Genomic DNA, 27,270 nt, shown 5'->3' with positions numbered 1-27,270 from the left:
AGTAACACCAGGGAAAAATAATGGGGGGAGGGACAAGAGTTAGGAGGAGGTTTAGATTTCCTATTCAATGAGGATATGTTTATTAGTTATCTTTCTTGTGGAAACAATTAAATTATCTAAAATTTAGAGTGTTGATGGACTGTGGACTTTGGGCATTATACATGATACCTAATGAAAGCAGATAGCTGAAGGATGCACTGACTGAAAAGTAAATTGGTGAATCATGGGGTGTACATAAGATCAAATACTGTGATGTTATAAAAAGGAATGAAGTTTTGAGGCATGCGACATTGTGAATGAACCTGTGGGACATTTGGTGAGGTAGAATAAGCCAGAAAGACCAGAGCAATTATTGTGTGTGGTCTCTTTTAGAAAAGGTATAAGCCTTTCTAAGAAAACAGAGGCCTAGATTGTAGGCTCTTATAGCTGTCAAAAAAAAAAATTTCCAGTTTTTGCTAATCTGATGTATGTAACTTATCACCATCATTTTATTTTGCCTTTTCTTGATTACCATAGAGAGGTTGCATTTTAACTCCTTTTTTGGTATTCTTCTGTGACTGTATTATATTTCTAATCAGGAAGGCCCTCTTGTTAAAGTAAGTAATGAGTATAATATTAATTTAGAAAAATTAGTTTAGCTCATATTAAATAATGTAAAATATTTGGTTATTAGTCAAATATCAGCTCAATATTAGTAGGAAGATGCCTGTTAGCTAACTATAATTCTGTTTCATAAATATTTTTTAAATTAAGTACAATTCCGTCAATGGGCTGATCTTAGGTAGTTAGCCAACTGGTGTCAGCTATTTGCATAACACTCTGCTAGCATTTGTGATTTTCAGAGTAGATAACCTTTTCTTTGTCCTTTCATTCATCAATTCAATAAATATCTTTTGTCTTCTTTTATATGCCAGACACAGTTTTAGACATTGAGAATATATAGTGATAAACAAGACAATGATGGAGAAGAGGGATATGTGCGAAATTGTATTTGGCAAGGAAAAGTCTCACTATGGAGTTGATAATAAGTGGAGACCTCCAGGAAGAGAGGACTATTTGGACCCAGATACCAAGTATTTTCCTTTTTGTACAAGAGGTGTATCCTTTTGGAAAATCAGAAAAGCAGGCCAGTGTGGCTGGAGCCTAGTAAATGAAGGAGGGTGCAGTAAAGATGAGGTAGGCATTTTGGGTCTTGTGGGTCACATTAAAGAGTTAGGGTTTTATTTTAAATGCAGTGACAACCATTGGAGAGTTTTAGGCCAGGGCATGGCATGGTCCAATTTATGCTTTAAAAAGACAAAGACATAAAATATAAGGCAATATGTGGCAAGTGCTATGTGATTTCTGCAAATGGAGATGTTACAGAGGAGATGGAACTAGAGATTGATCTGTAAAAGATTGATGAGAATTAAGTAAAATGGAGGGGAAGGAGGTAGTATGGTATGGTAGAAATAGTGCCTGGCTTTGAATTGGAAGGCTTGGACTTGAATATTGACTCTGCCACTTCACAGCTCTTGTTTTCTAAATAAATTCCTTAACCCTCTGTATCTTAGTTTCCCTATTTGTTAAGGATTGAGGATAGCTGCATTTTCCTTACCTTGGTTGCCATAAGATTGAAATTAAATGAAAGATGCATATAAAAGTGTTTTGTAGGGTACACTGGTGGTTCAGTGTTAGAATGCTCGCCTTTTTCAATTCCTGGACCATGTACCCCCCCCCCCCCCCCAAAAAAAAAGTGTTTTGTAAAACTATGAGGTATGGTGTATTTGTTTATCCAGTAAAAGACTCCCATCTGTGTGGAACTTAGGGCTGTAGAAGGATACAAAAAATGAATTACACTTGGGTCCTTCTTTTGAAAGAGAGTATAGTCTGCTAGGAGAAGTTGTAAATATCTAAAATAAAATTTTAAGAACGATAAAGACCATAAGAAAGGGTCTCGATAAAATGCTATGAAGGTTGCTGAGAAAGGAGAGTTTGCTTCTTGCTTGAAGTTGGTCTTAAGGCTTTATGAAGAAGGAAAGTCACTTGTTGAACGAGGCGTCAGAAGATGGGTTGAACTTCTGTAGAAGATGGAGTAGAAAACAATTTCTTCAGTAGGGAAATCTGTGATTGTTAAAGACATGAAAGCTTTGTGTAAATTCAGGACTTGATAAGGAAAGATAGGCTAGGATCAGGCACATCATGGAGCACTTTAATAGCAGACTAAAGATGGTGAATTCTCTTCAGTAGGAACACTATCAGTGGTGTACTTAATTTTACAAATATTTATTGAGCATCTGCTATTGCCTGGCATCCCAGAAACCAGGGATATGAAGATACAGTGATCTCAATTTAGTTGGAGGAGACAGGTTATTATCTAATTATTATTCTATGAGGTGAACAAAATATGATGGGGTCATAGGACAAGAAACATCTAGCTGCTGGGCATTATTGGAAGAGACTTTATAGAAGTGATAGACATTGTGCTGAGATATTGAAGGATCCCTTTGTTTAGCAGAAAAAAGGGAAGGACAGAGAGATGTGTGAGAAACATTCTAGGCTTGGCACTTCATGTATTTTCGGATGGCTGGAAAAGGGCTTTGTATGTAGTGCAAGGCTGAAGAATTTTGCTAGAGGTTAACTGAAAGATTCAGTGAACAGCATGGAGAGTAAATTGGAGGGGGTGGAGACTTGAGGTAGGGATCCTGGAAAGGAGATTATTGCCCTTGATCAGATGAGAAATGATGTACAACCTAAGATGAAATAGTAGCTTCCGGAAAAGAGCTAGGGAAACTGGAGCAATGCTTATGATGTAGAATTGGTAGGACTTGGAGGACCAGCTGGATGTGGGAGAAGGAAAGAAAGGAACTTTGCAGAATATAGAATGATTTTCTGTCTTCTGCTGTTTTGGTAAGTGCCATTGCCTGAAAATAGCCTATTCTTAAGGAGAAAGGGGATGGATTTGGATAGGCAGTTGAATAGTTTTGACTGTGATGTGATAGGGTGCATGTAGGATAATTTGGAGAAAGGGGTGGCATGGCAGGGAAGGGGAGTCAACATTTTGGTAATCATTTAAGCGATACATAAGCATAATCAAGGTCCCGTCTTTTGCTTGTTTTTTGTTTTATTATTTTCTTGTTTTTAAAGATCTTAGAGATTTGCTATTTATTTCTTGAGGAGAAAGAGCAAATGGATTGCAAAGGGTGCAAGTTACATATAATGGGGTAAAAACCAGAGGTAGCCAAAGAGGAAGCTAGCATAGTGTGTCTCAGACTTTAATGGGGCTCTTGTTAAAATGCATATTCTGATTCAGGAGGTCTAGATTGGGACCTGAGACAAGCTCCCAGGCAATGTTGATGCTGCTTATCTGTGGACCACATTTTGTGAAGTGAGGATCGAGAGAGTATGGGATAAATGGCATCATAGAGTAGTTGGCCTGGGATAGGAAGAGGAACACACCTCTTGTACGTAAGGAAGAATATAAAGTGGACGGAGATGCAGACTGATTAAGTTTGTAGGCAGAATATAGGCCAGATAGTCTTTGTTTTCTCTGTAAAATAGGAAGTAAAGTTTTCTTAAAAGGAGACTTCAGGAATGGGGTTGTGAGCTTGAAGAAATTGTAGCTTTGGAATAGCTATTAAGAGTAGGAAAATAAGTGAATCTGGGATTTGGTAATCATTGAGCAGTGAGGATTAGTTTGGTTTTGGCGTCTGTAAGCAATAATCCAAGCAGGGAGACTTGATAAAGGGAGATCAGTTACTTTTGCGATTGTGGTAGTCTAGAGGGAAAGCTAGGAGGTCTGAGATAGAACACTGGCAGTGGTAAAAGAAGTGGGAGGGTGTGATAGGCTGGATGATGGCCTCCTCCAAAGATACCCATGTCCTAATCCCCAGAATCTGTGAATATGTTGCCTGACATTGCAAAATGGACTTTGAATATGTGATTGAATTTATGATTTGGAACCTCTGACCTCCATAACTGTAAAAAAATAAATTCGTGTAATTTTAAGTCACTGAATTTGTGGTAATTTGTTATAGCAGCAGTAGGAAACCAGTACAGAGGATGTGGATATAAGGGATACATGTAAAATTAATAAATTAAGAATTAATAAGGTATGTTGATTGATGGGATGTGGAGTGGGCATCAGGAAACTGGGAAGATTTCTAGCTTGGATAAATGTGTAAAGAGTTCAGAAATTAAAATAGAGAATGGTAAAGATCAGATGTTGTAGCAAAGTGTATTCTCTTTGCATGTCTTAATTTCAGTGTTCATAGGCATGATAGGAATGGTATTTCGAGTCTCGTAGGACAGATGGGATGGAGGAAGATTGGAAACACAGAGATGACTTTAAGAGGCTAGCATGATACATTATCTTCAATAGAATGTTATAATGCCATCATATGATAAAGTACATAATGCTGTTTAGAGTTTTGACTGAGAAAGTGGAGAAGGGAAGGGAAGGTTGTGAGAGAGATTTGAAAAATGAATATACTTTGTATTTATTGTTTGGAAGACATTTTAATAACTGGGGTGGGGCTGGGGTTAACAAGTATTTGAAATGGACACAGAGATAAACAAAGTAGATGAACTAGTCCTTAAAGAGTTGTGGATAGTAGCTACTGTATTGGATACCACAAGTATAGAATATTTCTGTTATCACAGAATGTTCTATTGGTCTACACTGTTCTGTAGTAGTTTGTATAATAATGGGTTGGATACTATTATAGTAAAATGTTTAGGAAGCAGCATTTGCTAATTAAGCACAATTTCAAAAGAACTGGAAACTTGGAGAGACTGTGATACAGTAGAGTGATCTCCAAGAGATACTAACTAGCCTAATTAATTTAACAGTGAGCGTTAACACTTTGGGTATCTGGATACTGAGTTTTTATCTTGGTTTTGCTTTGGGTTGTATGGATTTGGGAAAACATCCTAGAAACAAAAAGATCTCAGCTTCTTAAGGAGGTTCTGTAACCTCTTAAAAACGTCAAAGGCAAGATAAAAACAGTTGATATGTGTTTACTGCAGATTCTACAGTTTAAGAATATTAGAAAATACATTAAAAAAATCTTATTTGTAAAACAAAGGATTTGAACTTTCTACCATTCATTTTAATTTATTATCTTTTAGTAAGGCATGGTATAAATAGTTCCTTATGTAGTCTTAGAGCTCTACTTCTCTCTTAATCTCTTTACTTTGTATGACTGAAGTATTAGATAATTAGTAAACTTGTGTTTTGTATTTTTATGTAATTTTAGGTTTCTGTCATGTGTGTTATAAGCAGCAATATATTATTTGAACTTAAGATATATCTGAGAGAATGCAGCTTTCCTAGGGCATAAAATAAAAATGCTAATAAATTTTGTAGAGAAGGGAACTGGAGAGCAATGAAGTATGTGTCTAGAATAATTTAGATGTAATAAAGATTAAATACCATAAAAATGCCATTTCCAAAATATCCTTTTACTAGAACAAATATTTTCTAAGTCTTTAGTAATAATGCTTTTACTCAGATTCTGGGTAGAAGAGAAGAATAATTTAATATGCCAAAGGAGTTAAGTATATTGGGATTTAACCAGGTATCTTTGTCTCTCTTCTTAGGTAAGATTACTGATCATAAATCTCTCTGTTAAATATAATTTATGTGGCTGTATGAAACTGATGACCAGAATCGTGCTAATATACAGAAAGTGAATTTAAGAAAAGTTGGTTTTTTTTTTTTTTTAGAAAAGTTGTTTTCTGAGCTGTCCATACTGTTACCGTCAGTTGATTTAGGGACTGATGAGACTCTGCTTCCTCCTTCTGCTTACCTTACTGCTTCTTATCAGTATCTGGTCAGGGAATAGAAATCCATCTTATATCAGACTTGCTTTGAGCTCTGACAGGGTCTGAAGTGAGAGGAAATTAAAAATGTGGCCATATGTTTCATATTTTGATACTTTCAGCTCCTATATTAAAATTATTCAAGATATTTTACAGCCGGTTTACCACTTTACATTTAGCCAAATGGTTCTTTCCTCTCATTTCCATGAATAGCTGGAGGCTCAGTGGTGATTTTAATGGTTTGTGAATATGAATATTTAATGCTAAACAGATATTAGATTAGAATGTTTCCTAAATCAGTGTTACCCTAATCTTAAGTAATCTTACGTGCGCAGTTGCTGTCAGAAAATGTGACCAAGAAGAGAAAGGGATATAGGAAGAAATAATCGAGCCTTTCTCTACTTTCTGCTCTGTTAGTGACAGACAGCACTTGAACCTATAAGATACCTCTGTTGAGGTCAACTTCCTTGGGTACAGTGTAGGGCAGAAAAGTTTGGGGGGATAGGATAGTGGCAAAAAGATAATCAGTGCATCTACTAACAGGTGTGGGACTGCCTTCAAGTAAGGTATCCCTGAGACTCAATTTCTTATCTGTAAACTGTAGATACTTTACTAGGTTGATGTGAGTGAGCATTAAATGAAATAACTAGTGAAAGTAGTATCACAGTTCCTTTGTCTTGCCAGTATACATATATATTACATATATATATATATATTTTTTTTTTTTTTTGTATGCTGTATGATGGGGTCACATTACGTTATTTCCCCAAGTGAATATCCCGTTATTGCAGTACCATTTGTTGTATTTTTGTTTGTTTTTTGGGAAGTACATGGACTGGGAATTGAACTTGGGTCTCCCACATGGCAGGCAATTGCCAGTATATTTTTAAAGCTTTAGTAAAGTGTAGATTTGAAGATCACAGTTTCATTTCGCTTGTTGCTGTGCTATATTTGCTTTGTAAGAACTTTGGTTGCCACCATTCTTTAAAATATGTCGGGTTTTGTTTTTTCCAATTTTTAAGAAGTGAATTCCATAATTATTATTAAAGGAGTTGCGAAGACGTAGTTTTCCACAATTTTACAGAGATGGGAGACTAAAAATCTAGATTCTAGGTCAGACTATACTGTTATTTGTGATAATACTCTTTGTGGGAGTTATACTTAGTAAGTGATAGTTTTCAAGCACTTTGAAGAGTTAAATGGTATGTAAATTCACTTTAAGGAATTAAGTAATGTGGAAATTAATTTTTTTTTGTTCATTTTGAAAAGTTTATTGATAGAACTTTAGATTGAGAATAGTTACATGGTTTTTATTTTGTTGTATTTTCTGTAGATGCTATGTAGATTTTATGATTTTATCTTCTATATATATGTTTATATGAGTTAGATGATTATGTTAAGTGTTTTAGTCAACATCTATGTGAATGTCAGTTATGTTTTTTTAACTACCTTTCTCAGGTAAATCCTCAAAGACTGTTTTTACTTATTGCCTAATGACAAATTTTGCTTATTCATATTTGCTCTGGTCAGTGAAGATGATTTTGAGATGTAGGAATTGTCCGCCTGGCAAAGGATTGGCTAGGCTTTATACCCTGTTACTGCTACCAGCAGTGTATACTTAAACAGAGGATACTGTTTTCTGATGTAGTAGTGGTACTTGTGACACTTTTCCCTCTTAACTCTGATGCTCTTTCTTCTCACAGAGATCTTCTTTCATCCAGCCCTGCCTTTGAATCTTTGTAGGTCAACACAAAATCAAGATAATCTGTTTTCAAGAAAACTGTAGTCACCAAATAATATTTTATTTTAAAGCACTTAAAAAATCCACTAAACAAAACTGTATTATGATTCTGAAATTAAGTAACTTTTTTTCATTTCAAATACTGAGGTTTACACTGTCTTTGTAATTTTAAGCTGAATCTTTATGAATTACTGACTAAATTTTTGTTATTTTCCACCAGACGGTCTGCCAAATCCCGAAGCAGAAGCCCATATTCATCTAGGCATTCAAGATCACGTAGCAGGCACAGACTGTCTAGATCTAGAAGTCGTCATTCTAGCATTTCTCCTAGTACACTAACTTTGAAGAGTAGCCTGGCAGCAGAATTGAACAAGAACAAAAAAGCACGAGCTGCAGAGGCAGCACGAGCTGCAGAAGCAGCTAAGGCTGCAGAAGCAGCCAAGGCTGCTGAGGCTGCTGCTAAAGCTGCAAAAGCCTCAAATACTTCTACACCTACAAAGGGGAACACAGAAACTGGTATTAGTGCATCACAAACAAACCATGTGAAGGATGTGAAGAAACTTAAAATTGAGCATGCACCTTCTCCCTCAAGTGGTGGAACTCTAAAAAATGACAAGGCAAAAACAAAGCCACCTCTTCAGGTAACAAAGGTGGACAATAATTTGATTGTAGATAAAACTGCCAAGAAAGCAGTTGTAGTTGGGAAGGAGAGTAAATGTGCTGCTACAAAGGAGGAACCAGTATCTCTTAAAGAGAAAACCAAACCACTTACACCAAGCATAGGAGCCAAGGAGAAGGAGCAGCATGTGACATTAGTGACCTCTACATTACCACCATTACCTTTGCCTCCCATGCTGCCTGAAGATAAAGATGCTGATAGGTAAGTGCAAAAAGTTTTGTCAATAACTGTTTAAAGAAAAAATATGGTTTCAGGTTGAAATGAGATTGATACACCCTCCCCCCAATAAAAATGTTAGTGAAAATGACTATAAGGTAAGTGAATTAGTTTTCTTTAATATCTGCATATTAAATTGAAGCATTACTTGTAGGATGACAAAATTATATTTTATGTTAAGACAGGGAAAATTTATGGTTGCCTTGTGATACAATGTGTATTTCAGGATGAGTTTGTTCAAGTATTAGAAATGGCAGTATTCTCTTTGGTTTAGTATTCATTGATGATACTGTCAGAGTCAGAATATGTGATAGGAGAGTTTGCCTTGGGTAATATAACTCTTGACATGTATATAGTGATTTCTAGATTTCTTTGGTGACCTTGTGAATTTGTCAGTTTTGGTGACCTGGTGAATTTATCACTTCTAAATTAGTCTTCTTTTTAACTATTCAATTTTTTTTAGCCTATGCTGCAACTAGGAATTAATATTTTCTGTAAAGAAAATCTGTAATATAGCTAATATGGTTATGCTTTCCTTTCACTTGTTTAAAAATTTCTATTCTGATTATTGGGAGTATGGCTTGTTTTTTCTTTTGCAACATTTTATTCTTAAGAAGATGAAGGTAAGAGTGACTGCAAAGTAAATGCATCTAAGAATGTTTCTTACATGTATCTTAGGATGAAAACATTATGCCCTTGCATGATTTATCTGCCTATTATACCACTTAACAATTTTATTTTTATGAAGAAATTATAGCTGGTCTCCCTCTGTTCCCTTTTCTTTTTCTGTATGGGCAGTTTTCATAGCTGATTTTCTTCATAGAATTTGAAAACAGGTGGATAAAAATGCCATGTGGGTAGACTTTTCAGTGCTTAGTTTGGCTAACACTGAAAATTTTATAATTCAAAACACAGAAAAGCTAAATCATAATTCCTGTGATTCATGACTTTCAAGGTACCTTTTTTTCTACAGTCAGAATTTTGCCTGGAAACCCTATCCAATTTAATGAGGTGTTACCCATTCATAGTACTTTAATTGTGGTATGTGCAGGGTTGACTATTTTCCAGGAGAATTGAAGGTCCATGACAGTAGTGATTTGTAATGTTGATGAGTCCTGTAACAGACTGTCCTGCACAGAGAGGCTTGAGCCACTCCATTAGTGAGAGTTTAACCAGTTGCTGAACATACAGGTCTAGAGCTTAGTGAAACTGGTTGTTTTCTACTTTATTTTTTATCTGTGTCTTATGGGGTAAATTTTTACTGGGAATTTTTTCAAGAACTCAGGACACTGTGAGTGGTTAAGGAGATTTCTAGATTCATCTGTGGTTCTTTCTTTGGGGGGGGGGTACAATTCCACAATTTTAGGTTTTATTTGTAGCTGCTCTAAGGTACTGGAGGCTAAAAGAAATAGCAGTATAATGATTCAGCACTCATACTCATTTGTTAAACCCGACCTTCTCTGTATTACTCTACCATCACCTTTGATCTTTCTCCCACTCTTTAGGGGTATTTACGCTATGCCCGTTCTAACTTTTTCCATGTTGAAAGGGGCTGTCAGTATGGGATAGGGGGATGGAACTAGTTGATACTCTGGAAGGGCTGTCCCCTGTGCTTTTCAGGACTTACCTGGTTTAGATTCATCTGTTTTTAATGAGGTAGTAACACATGTCATTCTTGGTCATTAAAATATTTTTTTGAACTCACATTTTTCATCTCTCTCTGCTTTTCTCTTTCTTGTGTCTCTGCTCTGTCTCTTTCTTTCTTTGAGTGTCTTTGTATGTTTCATGAATATGGAAGTCTTCTTAAGATTCCTGAGTACTACTACTAATACATCTCTGTGGCCAAAGAAGGATCCAACACCGGTAGAACTCTATTCATTTGGATGACTATAATTTAAAAACTACCAAAATTTAAATGTAGGGGGAGGAGGCATTTTTCATCTTCCTTTTTAATTTTTGAAAAAGTTTTGGGTGATTAAAAATGTATTATCAAAAAGATGAATGGTTAAAAATGCTATTTTGGAAATGGTATGGGATGAGGCTGTGGGTAGGGCCAGAGACCTATTTTACATTCATTATCTTTAGGAACAGTGCAATAAAAAATTTGTCATGGGCTATAGTTGTACTTCTTACTATCTTATAACTTAATCTTTCTGAGCCTTATTCTGTTTAGTTCTGTGAAATATGATGAAATTTACCCTGTTTGACCTCACAGATTAGTTGTGAGGAATGAATGAATGAGATACTGGACAGAATTTTACAAACTGTGAAGTGCGGTGCATCTCAGATACTATGATTATTAGTTATATATCTAGACTGTAGGAAATATTAAAGTACTTTAGATTAGTGATGATTTTATTAATTACAAAAGACAGAAAGTGAAGAATAACTAAGTAGTATTATATTGTGTAGCAGTGTAATAGACAAAGTGCTTGTCCTAAAGTTTCAGTTTTTGTAAAGTAATAACTGTTGGTGGGTTATTTCCCCTTTTATAATTGCAGAAGATATCTCTTCCCCCCCTTTTTTTCATGTTACTGTAAGTAATGATCAAGGTAATTTGAGAATATGATCAGTCTCTTACTTACTTGCAATAACATTATTGCCCCTGAGGAAATTAACAGTAGTAACAGAATATCATCTACTTTCTAATCTATATACTCTCAAATTTTCCTCGTGGACTTTTGGAAGAACTCAGACCAGTTGTCTTTATAGTTTGCCACACCTTCTGGATTTGTCTATTTCTTGTTGGTGACATTTAGCTTGTTCATTTCTAAGCCTTCCATTTCCCCTAAACTGTAAATTAGATGTCCCTTGTTTAGACTAAGTTGTTTGGGAGTCAGAATGTTTAATAGGTGATTTTATGTATTTCATATGGTTGCTCAAAGAAGAACAAAATGTCATATTGCTTATTAGTAGTATTAATGTGATCAGTTGACTAAGGTGTTGACCATCCTTAAGATCTCTTAATTCATTTTTCCCTCCCTTTGCAATTAGAAGTTGTGGGTTTATACTTCATGAACATTTGAATATTCATTTCCCCAACAACCCATTTCCTAATGGCTTGCATTCTTTGATGATATTTAAGTTAATTATTACATTAGGGGCTGTAAATGGTGATTTTTAAATCTGTCATTTCTTGTAACTTTAGCTGGCTTTTCTTTTTTCCCCAAGTAAGACCTCTTCTCCCATTTAGTCATTATAGTCTTGTGGGTTTTTTTTTTTTCCAACATTTTTTTTTAATTGTAAAATATACATACAAAAAGGCAGTAAATTTCCAAGTACATTTTAACAACTAGTTATAGAACAGATTTTAAAGTTTGGTATGGGTTACAGTTTCATGATTTTTCTTTTTTTTCCTGGCTGTGCCAAGATACTGGAGGCCAACAGAAATATCAGTATGATTCAGCAGTTATATTCGTTTGTTAAATCCTATCTTCTCTGTTATGCTCCTCCTTCTCTTTAAATAGCATATATACATAAAAGCAATAAATTTCAAAGTACACGTCAACAATTGGTTGTAGAACAGATTTCACAATTTGATATGTGTTACAGTTCCATAATTTTAGATTTTTATTTCTAGCTGCTCTAAGGTACTGGAAGCTAAAAGAAATATCAGTATAATGATTCAGCGCTCATACTCATTTGTTGAACCTGACCTTCTCTGTATAATTATACCATCAACTTTGATCTTTTTCCCATCTTTAGGGGTATTTGGGCTATGTTCATTCTAACTTTTTCATGTTGAAAGGGGCTGTTGATAATATGGGAGAGGGGGATAGAGATAATTGATGTTCTGGAAGGGCTTTCCCCTCTCTGCATTTCAGGACTTATCTGGTCCAGGGACCCATCTGGAGGTTGTAGATTTTTTGTAAAGTTACCCTAGTGCATGGAACTTTTGTATAATCTTATAATATGCCCTAGGTATTCTTTGGGATTGTCAGGATTGGTTTTGGTTGGAGTTTGGCAAGTTATGCTAAGTAGCAATGTCTAACTGTAACATGCGTTATACGTTGTAGTGACCGCTAGTGTAGCCTCTCAGCTCTATTTGAACTCTCTCAGCCACTGATCCTTTATTTGCTACACTTCTTTTCTCCCTTTTAATCAGGATGGCATTGTTGATCCCATGGTGTCAGGGCCAGGCTCATCCCTGGGGGTCATCTCCCATGCCACCAGGGAGACTTTCATCCCTGGATGTCATGTCCCATGTAGGGGGAAGGGCAGTGGTTTCACTTGCAAAGTTGGGCTTAGAGAGATAAAGGCCACATCTGAGTAACAAAAGAGGCCCTCTGGAGGTGACTCTTAGGCATACCTATAGGTAGGGTAAGCTTCTCCACTACATACATCAGCTTCACAGGAGCAAGCCTCAAGATCAAGGGCTTAGCCTGTTGATTTGGGTATACCTAATGTTTGACACAGTATCCAGGGTTTCCCCAGTGGTAAAGTTTAATAGTTCCATAATTTTTCTCCCATCTCTCAAGGAATTTTGCCAATACTTTTATAATTATCTGCTTAATATACTCTGGGATGTATCCAGTCAGGTCTGTTGACTATATATATGATAAGCCAAATCTAACTTCATCAGTCTTTAGAAATTTCTTGGTAATTCTTTAGCCTTTATTCTTAGATGAATTTTATCATCAGTCAGCTTATCAGGTTACATTTAAACAACTTGCATGGTTTTGTTTGGAACGCTACTAAATGTTAATAGATGAATTTGGAGACTATTGGCAATTTATATTATTGCAGTTTTCCTGTTAAAAAATGTGGTTTATTTCCATTTATTCAGATCTAGTTTATGGTCTTCAGTCAGTAGTTTTAATTTTTTTTTCCTTAGGCTTGTGTATTTCTTGTGCATTTTATTGTTTTTGTTGTTGTAAATTGCAACTTTTTTTTTAATTGCAGCTTTTTAAGCACGTTTTGTGTTTGGTTATTGCAAATAATCAGTAAAAGTATAATATTTTAAATTGTGTAGTATTATTCTTGAAATGTCATATTTCATTTCTCCTAAATCTGAGAATCCTGCTCAATTTGATATTTTCATGGAATATAGGAAGCCTTTTAAGTTTTAGGTAAAATTAGGATTTTTTGCTTGTTTTACTCCTCTGTTTTTTTTAAATGGCTAAATAAATCTTAACTATTTCTAATCGGAAATGTACAGAAATTGCACAACCACACAGTGTCTTAGAACATCAATAACCTTCTCTGTATATTACACAGTTTAAAAGTCACAGCTGGAAGGAGGTGCTTCAGCCAAAACTCTGTTTATATTTTTTTCCTTTTCACAGACTTACAAAGGTGGAAAGAAGGGACACGGTGTGGGGTTTGGGGTAAGCTTAGGGGCTGGGTGTCTAGAAAAAGAAGGGCTGCTTCCCTGGATGCTTGGCTGCAGCATAAGGATTGGGTGGGAGGGACAGAGGTGTACTAGCTACTCTGGCCTTCATTCCCTACCCCCTTTTCTGGACAGTTGGAGAAAGTCTTCACTTATATCTTCACTTATAGGAAGTTTGGCAATTTCCTTCACTCTGAACATAAAAGTTAAGCAGAAAGTCAGGTTTCTCCTTGTAGGTAGGAGTGGAAGGGGGCTTTCTCCAGCTGAGTCTGGGGTCTAGGGACTGGCGGGCCCCCAGCCTTGAACTTACCTGTGCAGCAACTGACTGTCCTTTGCTTCACTCCCCTTCCCTTGGGGACCTCTAACAGTGCCTGCCTTGGCTGCAACCAGGGCCCACATCTGGGGTTCAGAGTCCCTGTGGCCTCGGGAAATGAGTACCTCTTCACCAGCCTGTCTTGAGGGCATATGCCCCATCAGTCTCCCCTAGGTAGCAAGTTGCAAGGCCACCGAATAAATGCCACAGGAAGGGAAGAAAACACAATCACTCACACTCCAAACCTCTTCCTCGTGCCCAATACTGTTTCTACGATTAAAAAATAAAACGCATTGAGAGAGTCCTGGCAGCACCAGGACTAAAGGACCATGTATTTTCGTTTGGTGAATAGTTACATTACAGTCAAACACCAAGAACATTTACAAAAACCATCAGACTTGCAGTTAAGGTAAAAATCTATCGAGAGTCTGTATACTTGTACCGTTTTTACACTAGGTGTGTAAGGCTCTTGGCCTGAAAGCCTACCTCACATGTATAATCATTAAAATTAAATGCCTCTTGTGCTGCCTTCTCAAGCCCTGTGAAACCCCTGTATTGCTAAGAGGGGCTTAGTCTGAGGCCTCTGTGCTGCATCTGGGAGGTGGAAAGGACAGTGGGACTCACTGGGCTTTGGAGAGCCGAGACTGAACCAGGGGAGGACATTCCTGGAGCCAGACCTTGCCTATGTGGCTCCCCTGGTCTACAGCGCACAGTCACAGGGATGAAGACAGATAAATGGGGGTCCCCACCACCGTCTTTCCTGAGCCTTGTGTGCCTCTCCACCGGCATCTGCCTCTGAGCAGCTGCCTGTGCCTTGCCTATGATCCAAGGTGTCCTGCAGGGCATGCTCTGTTTCCTGCAATTTTGATTTGAATCTTCAAATGAGAATTTTGACTAAAGCCTAATTGTAAATTAGAGACTATAGTTTTCAAAATAATTTTAAATAGGCTCATTTTCAGACAGTATTAAAGAGCTACCTTTTCCAGAAAGAAGCCTTTACTGCCTTCTGCATCTGATTCTGCTACTCTTGTATGCTTCCACATTACTCTGGGAATCTATTTTTATAGTATTTTATCCCACTGTACCAACTTGTTGCTTTACTTCTCTGTACTTTCCAAAAGAATGTCTTTGTTGTGGTTGTTTTTGCCATTAAACCTCCAGTGCTGTACACAGTAAGTGGCACATAGAAGCACTTACCCAGTACTTTTTTAATGGAAGGACAGTAAAATAGAGAGGTTTAGCTGTGTGATACTATAAATTTTATAAATAAAGCTATAATTTTCTTTTTTTTACAATTTCTTTCCGAGCATATTTTCGCTGGTAAAGAACCTTCTAGTGAGCAACATGGTGTTATAAAAAAAAGGCACCGTTTTATTGTGCTTATTGATAGTTTTTATCAGATGGTATTAAATAATCCATTTGTTTTATATATTATAATATTCAACATGAATAGAAAGAGGTACAATCATTAAAATTAAATAATTTACATTGACAACGTCTTTAGTAATTTCAGACTGCAATAGCGTTGTGTCACTCAATTTTTTATCATGGAGTTCGTAACAACTATTGAAAGTATGTGAAGTTCAAATTTCATTCTCATTATAGGATTCTTTTTCAGTGTGTCATATAATATTTTGTATTATTGGGATTTTAAAGTAATCAGTTATGAAGTTAAGATATAATTTAAAAATTAGAGTTCTTTATGGATTCTTAAGTACAAAACTTTAACTGAGCTTAAATTTTCATCTGTAATTCTAGTAAGCTGGAGCCTTATAAAAAATTTTAAAGAATCGTTATCCGTTTGAGAAAAATTGGTTAACCCTGAACAGGGGTGAAGCTGAATTAGTTGTTTGTGGTTATTTAAATGGGCATATAAATAATAGCATGTTTTTTTTTCTTTCTTACAGTAAAACAGCTTTTGTTTCTCCAACAGAATCAAATGAAACGCTGTTACAAAACTAATGAATTTTCCTGCAAAGCATATTGCCTTCCCATTTTAATTTGTAACTTTGCAGTAATCCTATATTATTTTTTAAAATTTTAATTTTTAGAAAGTTGTAGATATACAGAAGGATTATGAAAGTATAGAGATTCTCCATGTACCCACCATCCACTTTGCTTATTACTAGCATCCTACATTTCTATGGTACATTTGTTATAATCAATCAGCCAGTTTTGATATATTAACAAATTCCATTCTTTTTTCAGAATCCTTTAGTATTTAAATAACTTACACAGAATTTAACTAATTCCGTATCATTTTTACCCCCAAATTATTCCTTTTGCACTTGAATATAGTATATTATTATTTTTAAACGAAGCCTATTTGTTTATTTATATTTGTATGCTGTGTGCTATGGTTACCTTTCATTCTTTTCCATGTGAATATCCCATTGTCACAGCACTGTATATTGGATCTTGTTGGGTGCATAGGCTGGGAATTGATCCTGGGTTTCCTATGTGGCAGGCAAGAATTCTATCACTGAACTACCCATGCATCCCCTATAGTATATTAATTTATCTGGAGAGTAAAGGAACTTTACGATGTGAAATAGTACAGAGTATTCATTGCCATTGCAATGAATGCCTTTGCATATAAGTGCCATAGCAACTTATATAGAAGACATGATCACATTTTTATTTTTGAACCAAATAAATTTTTGTGATTTGCTTATTTGTCTGACTCCTTTCTTTTTTTAGCTTACGAGGAAATATTTCAGTAAAAGCTGTTAAAAAAGAGGTAGAAAAGAAACTGCGATGTCTTCTTGCTGACTTGCCACTGCCCCCTGAGCTACCAGGAGGAGATGATCTCTCAAAGAGTCCAGAGGAAAAGAAAACAGCAACACAGTTACATAGTAAAAGAAGGCCTAAGTATGTGCTTGCTTTCTACCTGCTCTTAAATTTACCAGAAGTGGTTCTGGATCATCATAAAATCATAAAACATAATTAAGATTTAAAATAAAAAGTGTATTTATGCCTTCAACTTAATTTGAATAAATTCTTTTAGTGTTTTCATAATTTTCTGCGTACTTATTTACAATATCTAATAAAACCAGTTTAACTTTCTCTCACAGTTTGTAATGTATTAATTACTTGGGATATTGTATGTGTTTAACAATTTCTGTAGTTAAGTTATTTAAATACTGCAGAAACTCTGAAATTGGATAGGATAAAAATCCGTATTTAGTAAGCCCAAACAAATTTAGTAATAGGCAAGTTACCATGTTTTCCTTTGCCTTTTGCTTTCATATCTAAATGCATTCTTCATTTGCCAAGGGGTGGACTGGAAGGTTTGAAATTTATATCCTATATTAGTTTCAAGTAAGTGCCTAGATATAACTTTTTCCCCTGACACTTTTTCATCGGTTAAGGGTGGGAAAACATAGATTCCTTTTTTTCATTTCTACTTAACCAGTGGAAAGTGTGAGTTGGACTTTGAGTTAGGCCTGATTTTAGAATTGCTGTTCAGGTAGTGCCTAGTGAATGAGTATGAGAAAGTCATTTTCTGATTATGGGGTAGAAAGCTAGAACACTTTTAAAATAGTCTGTCTTTGGATATCGTCATTTTATTCTGTTAACTTAAATCACGATGAACTACCAGAATGTTTTAACACTGCAACATTACATATCTTTTTGAAGAATGTAAAATTTCAGGGTCATATTTATTATATGTGTGGATCTGTGAGAGTTGATTATATTAGTTTATTTTATACTCTTCTAGATGAAAATCTACTTTCTAGTGTTTCCATTTTTAAGATGATTTCATATAGCCTAAACCTTAATTTGTCAATAAACTTTATGTTAGATTTTGTTGATGTTTATTATAAAACATTTGTTTTTTGAAAGCAGATATATGTATCTGTGTGTGTATATACACATATATAAATCTATCCATCCAAGCATACATAATCAATTAATGAAAAATGAAACTTTCTTGATTGTTTAGAAAACTTTGACTTTTTCTTTTAGTATTGGTTTAATCCACTCATTGAAAAATTGCATTTTATATCTGAAAGCCCTTCCTACAAGCTCTGCTACTTCTCTTTCACAATTTACTCTAGTCTACAGAATAAGAGTCAGAAGAAATGATGCCATGACTTTTACAATAATCTAAAATACCAAATCACAGTGTTACTTGTATTGGATAGATGATCATGACTATACAGGGTGGGGAAAAATGAAGGATATAAGATTGGGAGGAGGGTGGATATTGAGTTATTAAACAGTTTATTCAATTTGCTTGATTGTATATAAAAACTAAAGAACTATATTTGTTAGAATTTGTGGGCCTCGCTATGGTGAAATCAAAGAAAAAGATATTGACTGGGGAAAACGCTGCGTGGATAAATTTGATATCATTGGAATTATTGGAGAAGGTACCTATGGACAAGTTTACAAGGCCAGGGATAAAGACACTGGTAAGAATGCCAAGGGCTATAGCATATGGATGTTCTTAATTTGTCTTTCTATTCTAATTAATGTGTAGCTTTAAGAATTTTAAAACATTAATTTAGAGAGAATTCTAGGTCTTTTGTTTCATCTTGATTGTTTTTTTTTAATCTTGTTTTGTCTGTCGAAAGTGCTTCTTTAGTATTTGTGATGTGTTGGTGGAATTTTTTTTTCTTTTATGGTGAATAATTTTTATGTAGCTAGTAATCTGGGGAAAGAAGCATCTTGACCTTAGTAGTAATTTGGTTTATTGAGTATACAGCAATTTGTTTTGGCTAAAAAATTTTGAGGGCTCGAAATTATCCTTTACTGTAAGAAGACCAGATTTAGCAGTGTTCTCTTTCAGAATGTAATCAGGAACCTGGAATAAAGTTTAAAAGGCCTTGCAGCAGTGGAAAAAGTAACTGTCAGAGGCTGTGTATTACACTAGATAATGCATAGAACCAATCTTTAGTCTTTGTTCATAACTCCTTGTTGAAGTAAGCCAGTAGATTAAGTAGTACAATTATCCAAGGCCATTTAGTATAGGAGAGATGTTTTTATGCTTAAAAATCCTGGGAAGGTAATTACAGTACAGAATAATAATTGATATTTATGCTGATGAGTCTATAATATCAAAAAGATTAGATTATACCTTTCTTAACTGTTTAAAACAAGAAATCCTGCCACCTTACAAAAAGAACTTCCATAAAAATGAGTAAAATACATTTTAATGATTAAAAATATAAACTTTATTTGGAAAATTTGTCAGTGCAGAATCCCTTTTTTCTCTAAAGTGGAATGAACAGACTTTTTTTTTTTTTTTACCGCAACAAACTTTTATTAAAGTGAATTTTTTCTTATACCAGGGTTTTAATTTTGGGGGTGTTTACTTCTATTTAGATTTTTACCTTCATAATTAAACTAAATTATAAGGTAGTTAAACATAATGGGAAGGGTTCACACATTTTCTTTTTTTTTTTTTTTTGCCCTGAAAATATGGAACGCTTCATGAATTTGTATGTCATCCTTGCACAGGGGCCATACTAATTTTCTCTGTATCGTTCCAATTTTAGTATATGTGCGGCTGAAGCAAACACAGGGTTCATACTTTTGAGACAGCTAAACCAGATTTTGATTCCCAATTTTACTGCTAGGTAACAGGCCAGCTTTAGGCAAGTTATATCTGAGCATATTTTCTGATCTGCACAATTTACAGTGTTTTCTCCACTGTTCAGAGAGATTTTGTGTATATTTGAAAATACACGTATATTTGCCTTTCCCTCCCCCACTTTTTAAAAGTACAAGTGGTAGTATGTTATACCCGCTATTCAACATTTAGAAAGCATAAGATAACAATACATACAAGATTACCTCATTCTTTTTAACATTTGTACAATATTCCACGATTTGGATAAATACCCGATAATTTATTTAATTAGAGACTCAATTTTTTTTTTTTTTTTTTTTTACATGAGCAGGCACCGGGAAACGAACCCGGGTCCTCAGGCTTGGCAGGCAAGCATTCTTACCTGCTGAGCCACTGTGGCCTGCCCGAGACTCAATTTTTTGAACCCAAATATTATCCTTGGTATATTGGAAACTAAAATATGTTTTCTGTGTTGTAGTTTCAAGAAGTAGTGATAGGAATTATGAATTAAATTTAAAATTAAGAAAAATGTCGTCTGGTTTGGTCAACTGGTAACCTGATTTCATTTAATTTTCTAATAGGGGAAATGGTAGCCTTAAAGAAAGTACGTCTAGATAATGAAAAGGAAGGCTTTCCAATTACAGCAATTCGAGAAATTAAAATTCTCCGGCAGCTTACCCACCAGAGTATTATCAATATGAAGGAAATAGTGACAGATAAAGAAGATGCTTTGGATTTTAAGAAGGACAAAGGTATGTGAACATATTTAAATAACAAATTCTCAGTGTTAATGATAATGATTTGCTGATTTTGTTATAGATATCCACCATTTGAGTAATTATCATTTATATAAAACTCGATTGCTCTAATGTTGAACTCTACATTTAGTTGAGTTGATCACCATTTTATTTACTTCAGTGATTTTCGAGTCAGCTAAATGAACATCAAAGCATATTTACCCTTATAGTGTTCATTTTATAAGCATCAATGGGTGATTTTTAGTGTGCATTATTTTAGTGATTGAAAGGCAGTTTATAGTATCATTTGAGTATATTTACTCTACATTTTTATCTTACATTGTTTTTATATATATATATTTTAGAATATATAAAATATATATATATTTTAGAATATATATAAATATATATATATATTTTTCCCTCCAAAAAAATTGTCTTAAAAAATGTGGAGGCAAAAATCTGATTTGAAATTATTTACTTTTAATAAACTTTTTTGGTATACGATTGATTTTTTTAGCAGAAAGATGAAAAGAAATTAGCTTGCTTATTAAAGTAGTTATCAGAGGGCATATAAATGGACAAATAAATGAGTGAAAGAAAAGCTCTACTGCCAGTGTGTTTTAGATCCTTAGTGTAAGATTTTGGAACCAAAGTGTTCTTAGTTTATAATATGGTTTTCAATCAGCAAAATTCTTTTTTTAAACTAAATCTAATAAAGAACAGATTAAAGTAGGTATATTCTGGTTGAAGATAGTACTTAGCCTCCTGTCCTCACCAACCCCACACAGACACATATCTTACTTGTGTTTTTTTCCTCTTTCTCGTCCACAATCCTGTTCTTCTAGGGAACACAGTTTAAAGATGATTGATATCTTATGTGCCAATTTTTAAAAATAGATCATCAAAATCATCTGTTTAATCAGTGTTACTCTCATAATTTTTTATCTATAATAAGGCCCATATTCCTTATCCTACATTTAAGAACCCCAGTTTGCCTTTTTAACCTTATCTTTCATTACTTCGTATTGTATAGTAGAAATGGCATTGGTTTGACTTGGGTTAGAATTTATGGATTTGAGACATAGTTTATTAGCAGTGTGACCTTATTATTAGCAATATCTTTAGCCCTTCTGAGCCTCATTATTTCTTTTATTCTATTAGAACAATTAAGACCTTATATGTGAAGGTGTTGTGCAAATATACTTTTGTTTTGCCTTAACCTCTTTATCCAGACAAATTGGTATATTTACTTTTCCCTCAGCATACGTGCTTCTTTGATATGGTCCTTGCCTACTTCTCCAAACCCCACCTATACTGTTTTCTGCTTGCTCACCAAGCTTCAGTGGTATTGGCCTCTCAGATAGATCCAAACACTTTTCTGCCTTAAAAGTCCTTACACATGCAGATTCCCTGGGCTTAAGCTTCTCTACCCAACCCCAATAACACACACACAAACATACATTTGTGTGTGATTTAAAAGGCTGACTTTTCACATTCTGTAAGTCTCAGCCTGAATATTGCTTTCTTCATTAGTGACACCTTCCCCGACAAGTCTTTTCACTTTGCAGTGGCATACACACAGTTAAATAGTCTTTTTTCTTCATGACCTTTCCCAGTAAGTAATAGTAATTACATTGGTTTGTTTACTTGTTTCTCTTCACAAAGAAGGGAACTGTATCTGTTTTAGTCACTGTTACACTCCCATACCTAGCTCAGTGACTGAACATAGAAAGAACAGAAGGAATGATTGCTGAATGAATATATGAGCTTTACACACGCTAATCCTATGTGTACTTTAGTGCAGTTTTTTAGAAAGATTGCTGCCTCTGAACATATAAAGGTTTTATGGTCTTCTGAGTATTATATTTATGTTCATAATTTATTTTCCTTTTTAAATTATAAATTCCCTGAAGCCTTTGTTTTATTTTATTCCTCCACAGTACCTAACACCCTGTATTTTATAAATCATAGATTTTTATGTATTTGCCCCCTTCATCTTCTTTCTTCCGACCATAATTCTGTTTTTATGGATGAGTCATGATAAATAAGAAAGTATTTTATTATTTCAGAAGTTACATTTATGTACTAGGTGTCAGTTAAGTGTATTAGAATATGTGAAGTTGTATAATATTTAAAACATAATCCTTTTGTATGAATATTATGATTTTGATGAAAACCATGATGGAGCAGCATAAATTGATGAAAAGGGAACTAGATTTGGAATCCTAGATTCTAGTACTGACCATGCTAGCTGTGTGACATTTTACTAATAATGATTGCAATACTGGAGCAGAAAGAAATTACTAGTGCTTTAATATATTAGACTGGTATAATTTGAGTGTATTAGGATTCATAAGATGTCAAAATGTCAAACTAAATACTTAAAAATTTAAATATGAAAATTATAAGTAATGGAAAACATCTAGTGAAAATGCACACTTGTGAAAATATAAACATTGTGTTGTTATAACACAACACATTTTATAAGAGAAACACCATGAAAGTGTTTTGAAAAAATTAGCCTTACTTTAAAAATGAAGAAAAATTAATAATGAAACATTAAAAATGAAATATTTGTCTTTAAAAAATTGCCCTTAAAAACACAGGTGGTTTAGTGGTATCACCAAGTTGTGGATTTATTTATGGGCAGAAATTTATAGACTGTAAAGAAGTTTTTTCTGAAGTAATTGAAGGTATGGAAGGAGCATGAGCAAATTCTAAATACTTTTTTTTTTATTTTAAACTTTTTTATTGTGAAGTATAACATATATACAAAACAAATAAAAAAGCAATAGTTTTCAAAGTACCCTTCAATGAGTAGTTACAGGACAGATCCCAGAATTTATCATGGCCTACCATATTATCCTCTCGTTAAATAATTTTTTTTTTGGATTCTCCTTCATCTTTAAGCAATTCTATCTCTTTTTAATAACTTTGGGGGATCCTTGAATCTTTTGTTTTGTTTTGTTTTTTTTCTTCAATCTTAACAAGTTGAAGTTTTTGTTTCAGAGAAAGTATTTTCTGTTCCTCTAGATCTTTAGTTTCTTTACATGGAGCTTGGGATGCAGTTACTTGTATTAATTTCAGTACTTCTGTATTAATATTTTATCGTCCAAAAAGTTTTTGAATTAGAGTATGATTTATTTTTCAGGAGATGCTTAATTATTTTCTTTCCCCCACTGAGGGTTTTGAACTTATAAAAAGATACTTTCTCAAAGAGTACTGTGAAATTCAATTTAAAATTTTCATGCAGCGTATCATTCTCTGGTTAGAGAGAGGTTTTTTTTTTTTTTTAGATACAATGCTCTTATTTATTCTACAGTTCACATTCTAGTTTTGCCAATTGATCCAATAATGTTCTTTATAGTTTTATTTTTCCTTCAGTATAGGATCCAGTGTAGGATTACAAATTGCATTGAGTTGTCATGTCTCTCTCTCTCTTTTTTTAAAATATTTTTATTTTAAACCTTAAGAAACAAATATACAAACATTCTTGACATACAAACATTCTATACATGGTGTACAATCAGTGATTCACAGTATCATCACATACTTGTGTATTGATCACCATGATCATTTTTTTGAACATTTGCATCACTCCAGAAAAAGAAATAAAAAAGATAAAAGAAAAAACATACATACCATGCCCCTTGCCCCTCCCTTTCATCGACCACTAGTATTTCAGTCTACTCAATTTATTTTAACCTTTGTTCCCCCTATTATTTGTTTATTTTTAATCCATATTTTTTGCTCTTCTGTCCATACTGTAGATCAAAACAGCATCAGACACAAGGTTTTCACAATCACACAGTCACATTGTAAAAGCTGTATCATTATACAGTCATCTTCAAGAAACATGGTTACTGCAACAAAGCTCTACACCTTCAGGTACTTCCCTCTAGCCACTCTAATATACCATATACTAAAAAGGGGATGTCTATATAATGTTTAAGAATAACCTCCAGGAGAACCTCTTGACTCTGTTTGAAATATCTCAGCTACTGACACTTTATTTTGTCCCATTTCTCTCTTCCCCCTTTTGGTCGAGAAGGTTTTGATGCTGAGTCCCAGCTCATCCCATGATTTCTGTCCAGGATTTCTATCCCACATTGCCAGGGAGGTTTACACCATTCGGAGTCATGTCACATGTTCAGGGAAAGGGCAGTGAGTTTGCTTGCTGTGTTGGCTTAGAGAGAGGCCACATATGAGCAACAAAAGAGGTTCTCTGGGGGTGATTCTTAGGCCTAATTTTAAGTAGGCTTAGCCTATCCTTTGCAGGGATAAGTTTCATAGGGGCAAACCCCAAGATTGAGGGCTCGGCCTATAGATTTGGTTGTCATCACTGCTTTCGAGTATATCAGGAATTCTCCAAATGAGGAAGTTAAAAATTTCCCCCTTTCTCCCCATTCCCCCAAGTGAACTTTGCAAATACTTCTATGTTCACTTTTCTGGTCACTCTGGAGTTTATCAGGGCATCACACTAACCTGAACAAACTGAAAATATCTCATGTCTTATTCAAGGTTCCATGTTATTACAGTGTTCAGTTAAACTGATCATATAAGTTAAGTTAGAAAATGCGCTAGTCAAAATGTAAATTTTGCACCAAATAAACATTTCTCCCTTTAGTCTCACACAGAAGTTGAAGTTTCAAAATATGAATGACCATCTATTTTCAACACCCTGCAATACTGATATTTAGAGGAGTTTTTGTTCTGCAGTTGTATGCAGTATAAAATATAAACTTCAGTCATTAAATCCCTTTCTCAGCATGTAAATATTTCTGTGTTCAGATTAAGAAAACACTAACAAAAAAAAAAGAAAACACTAACAGTATCTAACAAAATATGTTTTGGTACTTGAAATTAACAAAGCATCCTGAATAACAGAAAACAAGTATTATAATTACTGTGCATAAAAAATTTAACTGTAATGCTTTCAGCATTAGTGTGGTATAATGATAGAATTTGAACAACACTTTAATTTGGAATTTCCCTAAAAACCTCAAGGAAACAATATTCTGTAGTAAATGCTTATGGCACAGCTTCAGTGTTTGGTACAGGGAAGAAGTCCTCAAATGACATGTCTTTTATTGGTTTGCTGAAGTTGCTGGAATGCCAACCTATCAGAAATGGAATGGCTTTTTAAAGGGGAGTTTATTAAACTGTAAGTTTACAGTTCTAAGGCTATAAAAAATGTCCAAACTAAGGCATCCAGGGAAAAAAGATACCTTGACTCAAAAAAGGCTGAAGGGTTCAGAATACCTCTGTCAGCTGGGAAGGCACAGATCCAGTGTCTGCTGGGTCTTTGGCTTCTGGTTTCAAACAGGTTCCCTGAGGGCATTTTCTTTCTGCATCACCGCAGGTTGGGGTCTGGTGTTGAATCTATTGCTTCTGTCTGCTCCCATCACATCTCCATCTAATCAGAAGGTCACACCCAAAATTGGGTGTGTCACATCTCCATGGAAACAATCCAATCAAGGTTTCCACCCCACAGTATTAAAACAGGATTAAAGAACATGGCTTTTCTAGGGTGCACAACAATTTCAAATCGACACACTTCTTTCGTAGTCTGTGACTTCCATATGCAGTACTTCCCCTGCACTTGCTTTGCATGTTAACATAGGTCTATAATAGTATTTTCTATTTCAGCTTGTTATTATATTTTCATATCTCATTCCCACTTAAGTCCTTGAGAGCAGCAACTGAATTTCATACTATTTTTTATTCATAGTATTTAGCTCACAGTGGAGTATCGTTAAATATTGAGTAACTAAATAAATGAATGGAGTATAGAAGTGGAAATGTTCTGTGGACTAGGTAGTATGTTAAAAATAGGTACAATTTGAGAGGAGGGCATTCTAATTCATAATTGTCAGAACTTGTTTTAGGAGGCAATGAAAGGCAATATGAGACTAGCATATCCCTTAATGAATACCTTGCTTCAAAATTACTTACCCTATCTCATTTTCTTAAAAAGCTGAACTCTTATTCACACAGTATAGAATTGCTGTTGTTGCTTAAGGTTTGGGAAGAACGGAAGATTAATTTGTTCATTCTAAGTGTGCCAGGCTCTAGACCTGGCCTGGCCAATACATACATACATCTGTGTGGCTATTTCAATTTAAATTAATTAAAATTCAGTAAAACTTAAAAATTAATTTTCCATAGTCCAACTAACCACATTTTGAGTGCTTTGTAGCTACATGTGGCTAGTGGCTGCCATTTTGGACAGTGCAACTGTAGAACATTGCCATCATCTCAGCAAGTTCTGTTGGGCAGTGCTGGTCTAGAGACTGATGATATAACAGAAATAACATATGGTCAATGTTATTCACATTGTTATTCAGCCTAGTTAGTGAATCAGGAAGAGGAGATGCCTGACTGGAGAAAGAAAGACTTACAGTTTCTGGGAACCAGAAGTGTCAGCACTGATAAACTTATGTAGAAATGATAGCCCTTCTGCCTAGAAGTTTTTCCTTATTTTTAACTCATTAATCTTTTGTTGGAACTTCAGTTGTAGGTAATGAGTTTCAAAAAAAGTTGATAACATTTAAACAATAGAAGTTGTAGAGTCTGCCAGGTAAGTAAGCAAGAAAACTTTTCTGAGGGGTCTGTTCCTAGTAACTGAAAACTGTATCCCTTTTTTCCATCATAAAAAAGAAATGAGGGCAGGCCATGGTGGCTCAGCAGGCAGAGTTCTCGCCTGCCATGCTGGAGACCTGGGTTCGATTCCCAGTGCCTGCCCATACAAAAGAAAAAATGAACTCATGGATTATTTTATTAAAAACAGAATTCTCCTATGGCAGCAGAGACTCCCCACAGTATGTTAAGGCAGTGTTGAAAGTAATTTATAAGTTTAAACTTTATTATAC

The 27,270-nt window shown here is 34.7% G+C and overlaps 1 protein-coding gene and 1 non-coding gene across 3 annotated transcripts in view; one reads left to right on the top strand and one right to left on the bottom strand.

Annotated features, from left to right (window-relative positions):
* The window catches only part of CDK13 (cyclin dependent kinase 13), a 121,609-nt gene that overhangs the window by 15,096 nt on the left and 79,243 nt on the right, over positions 1–27,270 (top strand). For both annotated transcript variants that reach the window (XM_077119469.1, XM_077119473.1), the window contains exons 2-5: positions 7,764–8,423; positions 16,781–16,951; positions 18,359–18,498; positions 20,240–20,410. In XM_077119469.1, the coding sequence (XP_076975584.1) occupies positions 7,764–8,423; positions 16,781–16,951; positions 18,359–18,498; positions 20,240–20,410 (1,142 nt within the window). The remainder of the gene's footprint in view (positions 1–7,763; positions 8,424–16,780; positions 16,952–18,358; positions 18,499–20,239; positions 20,411–27,270) is intronic.
* Positions 19,502–19,606, bottom strand: LOC143652824 (U6 spliceosomal RNA). The gene has a single exon (XR_013160885.1). It is a non-coding gene; the product is annotated as a U6 spliceosomal RNA (small nuclear RNA).

The sequence above is a fragment of the Tamandua tetradactyla genome, chromosome 1 (genome assembly GCF_023851605.1).
Source record: "Tamandua tetradactyla isolate mTamTet1 chromosome 1, mTamTet1.pri, whole genome shotgun sequence".
Classification (NCBI taxonomy): domain Eukaryota; kingdom Metazoa; phylum Chordata; class Mammalia; order Pilosa; family Myrmecophagidae; genus Tamandua; species Tamandua tetradactyla.
Note: the sequence above shows the minus strand (reverse complement) of the source record. Positions and strands in the feature narration are given on the sequence as shown.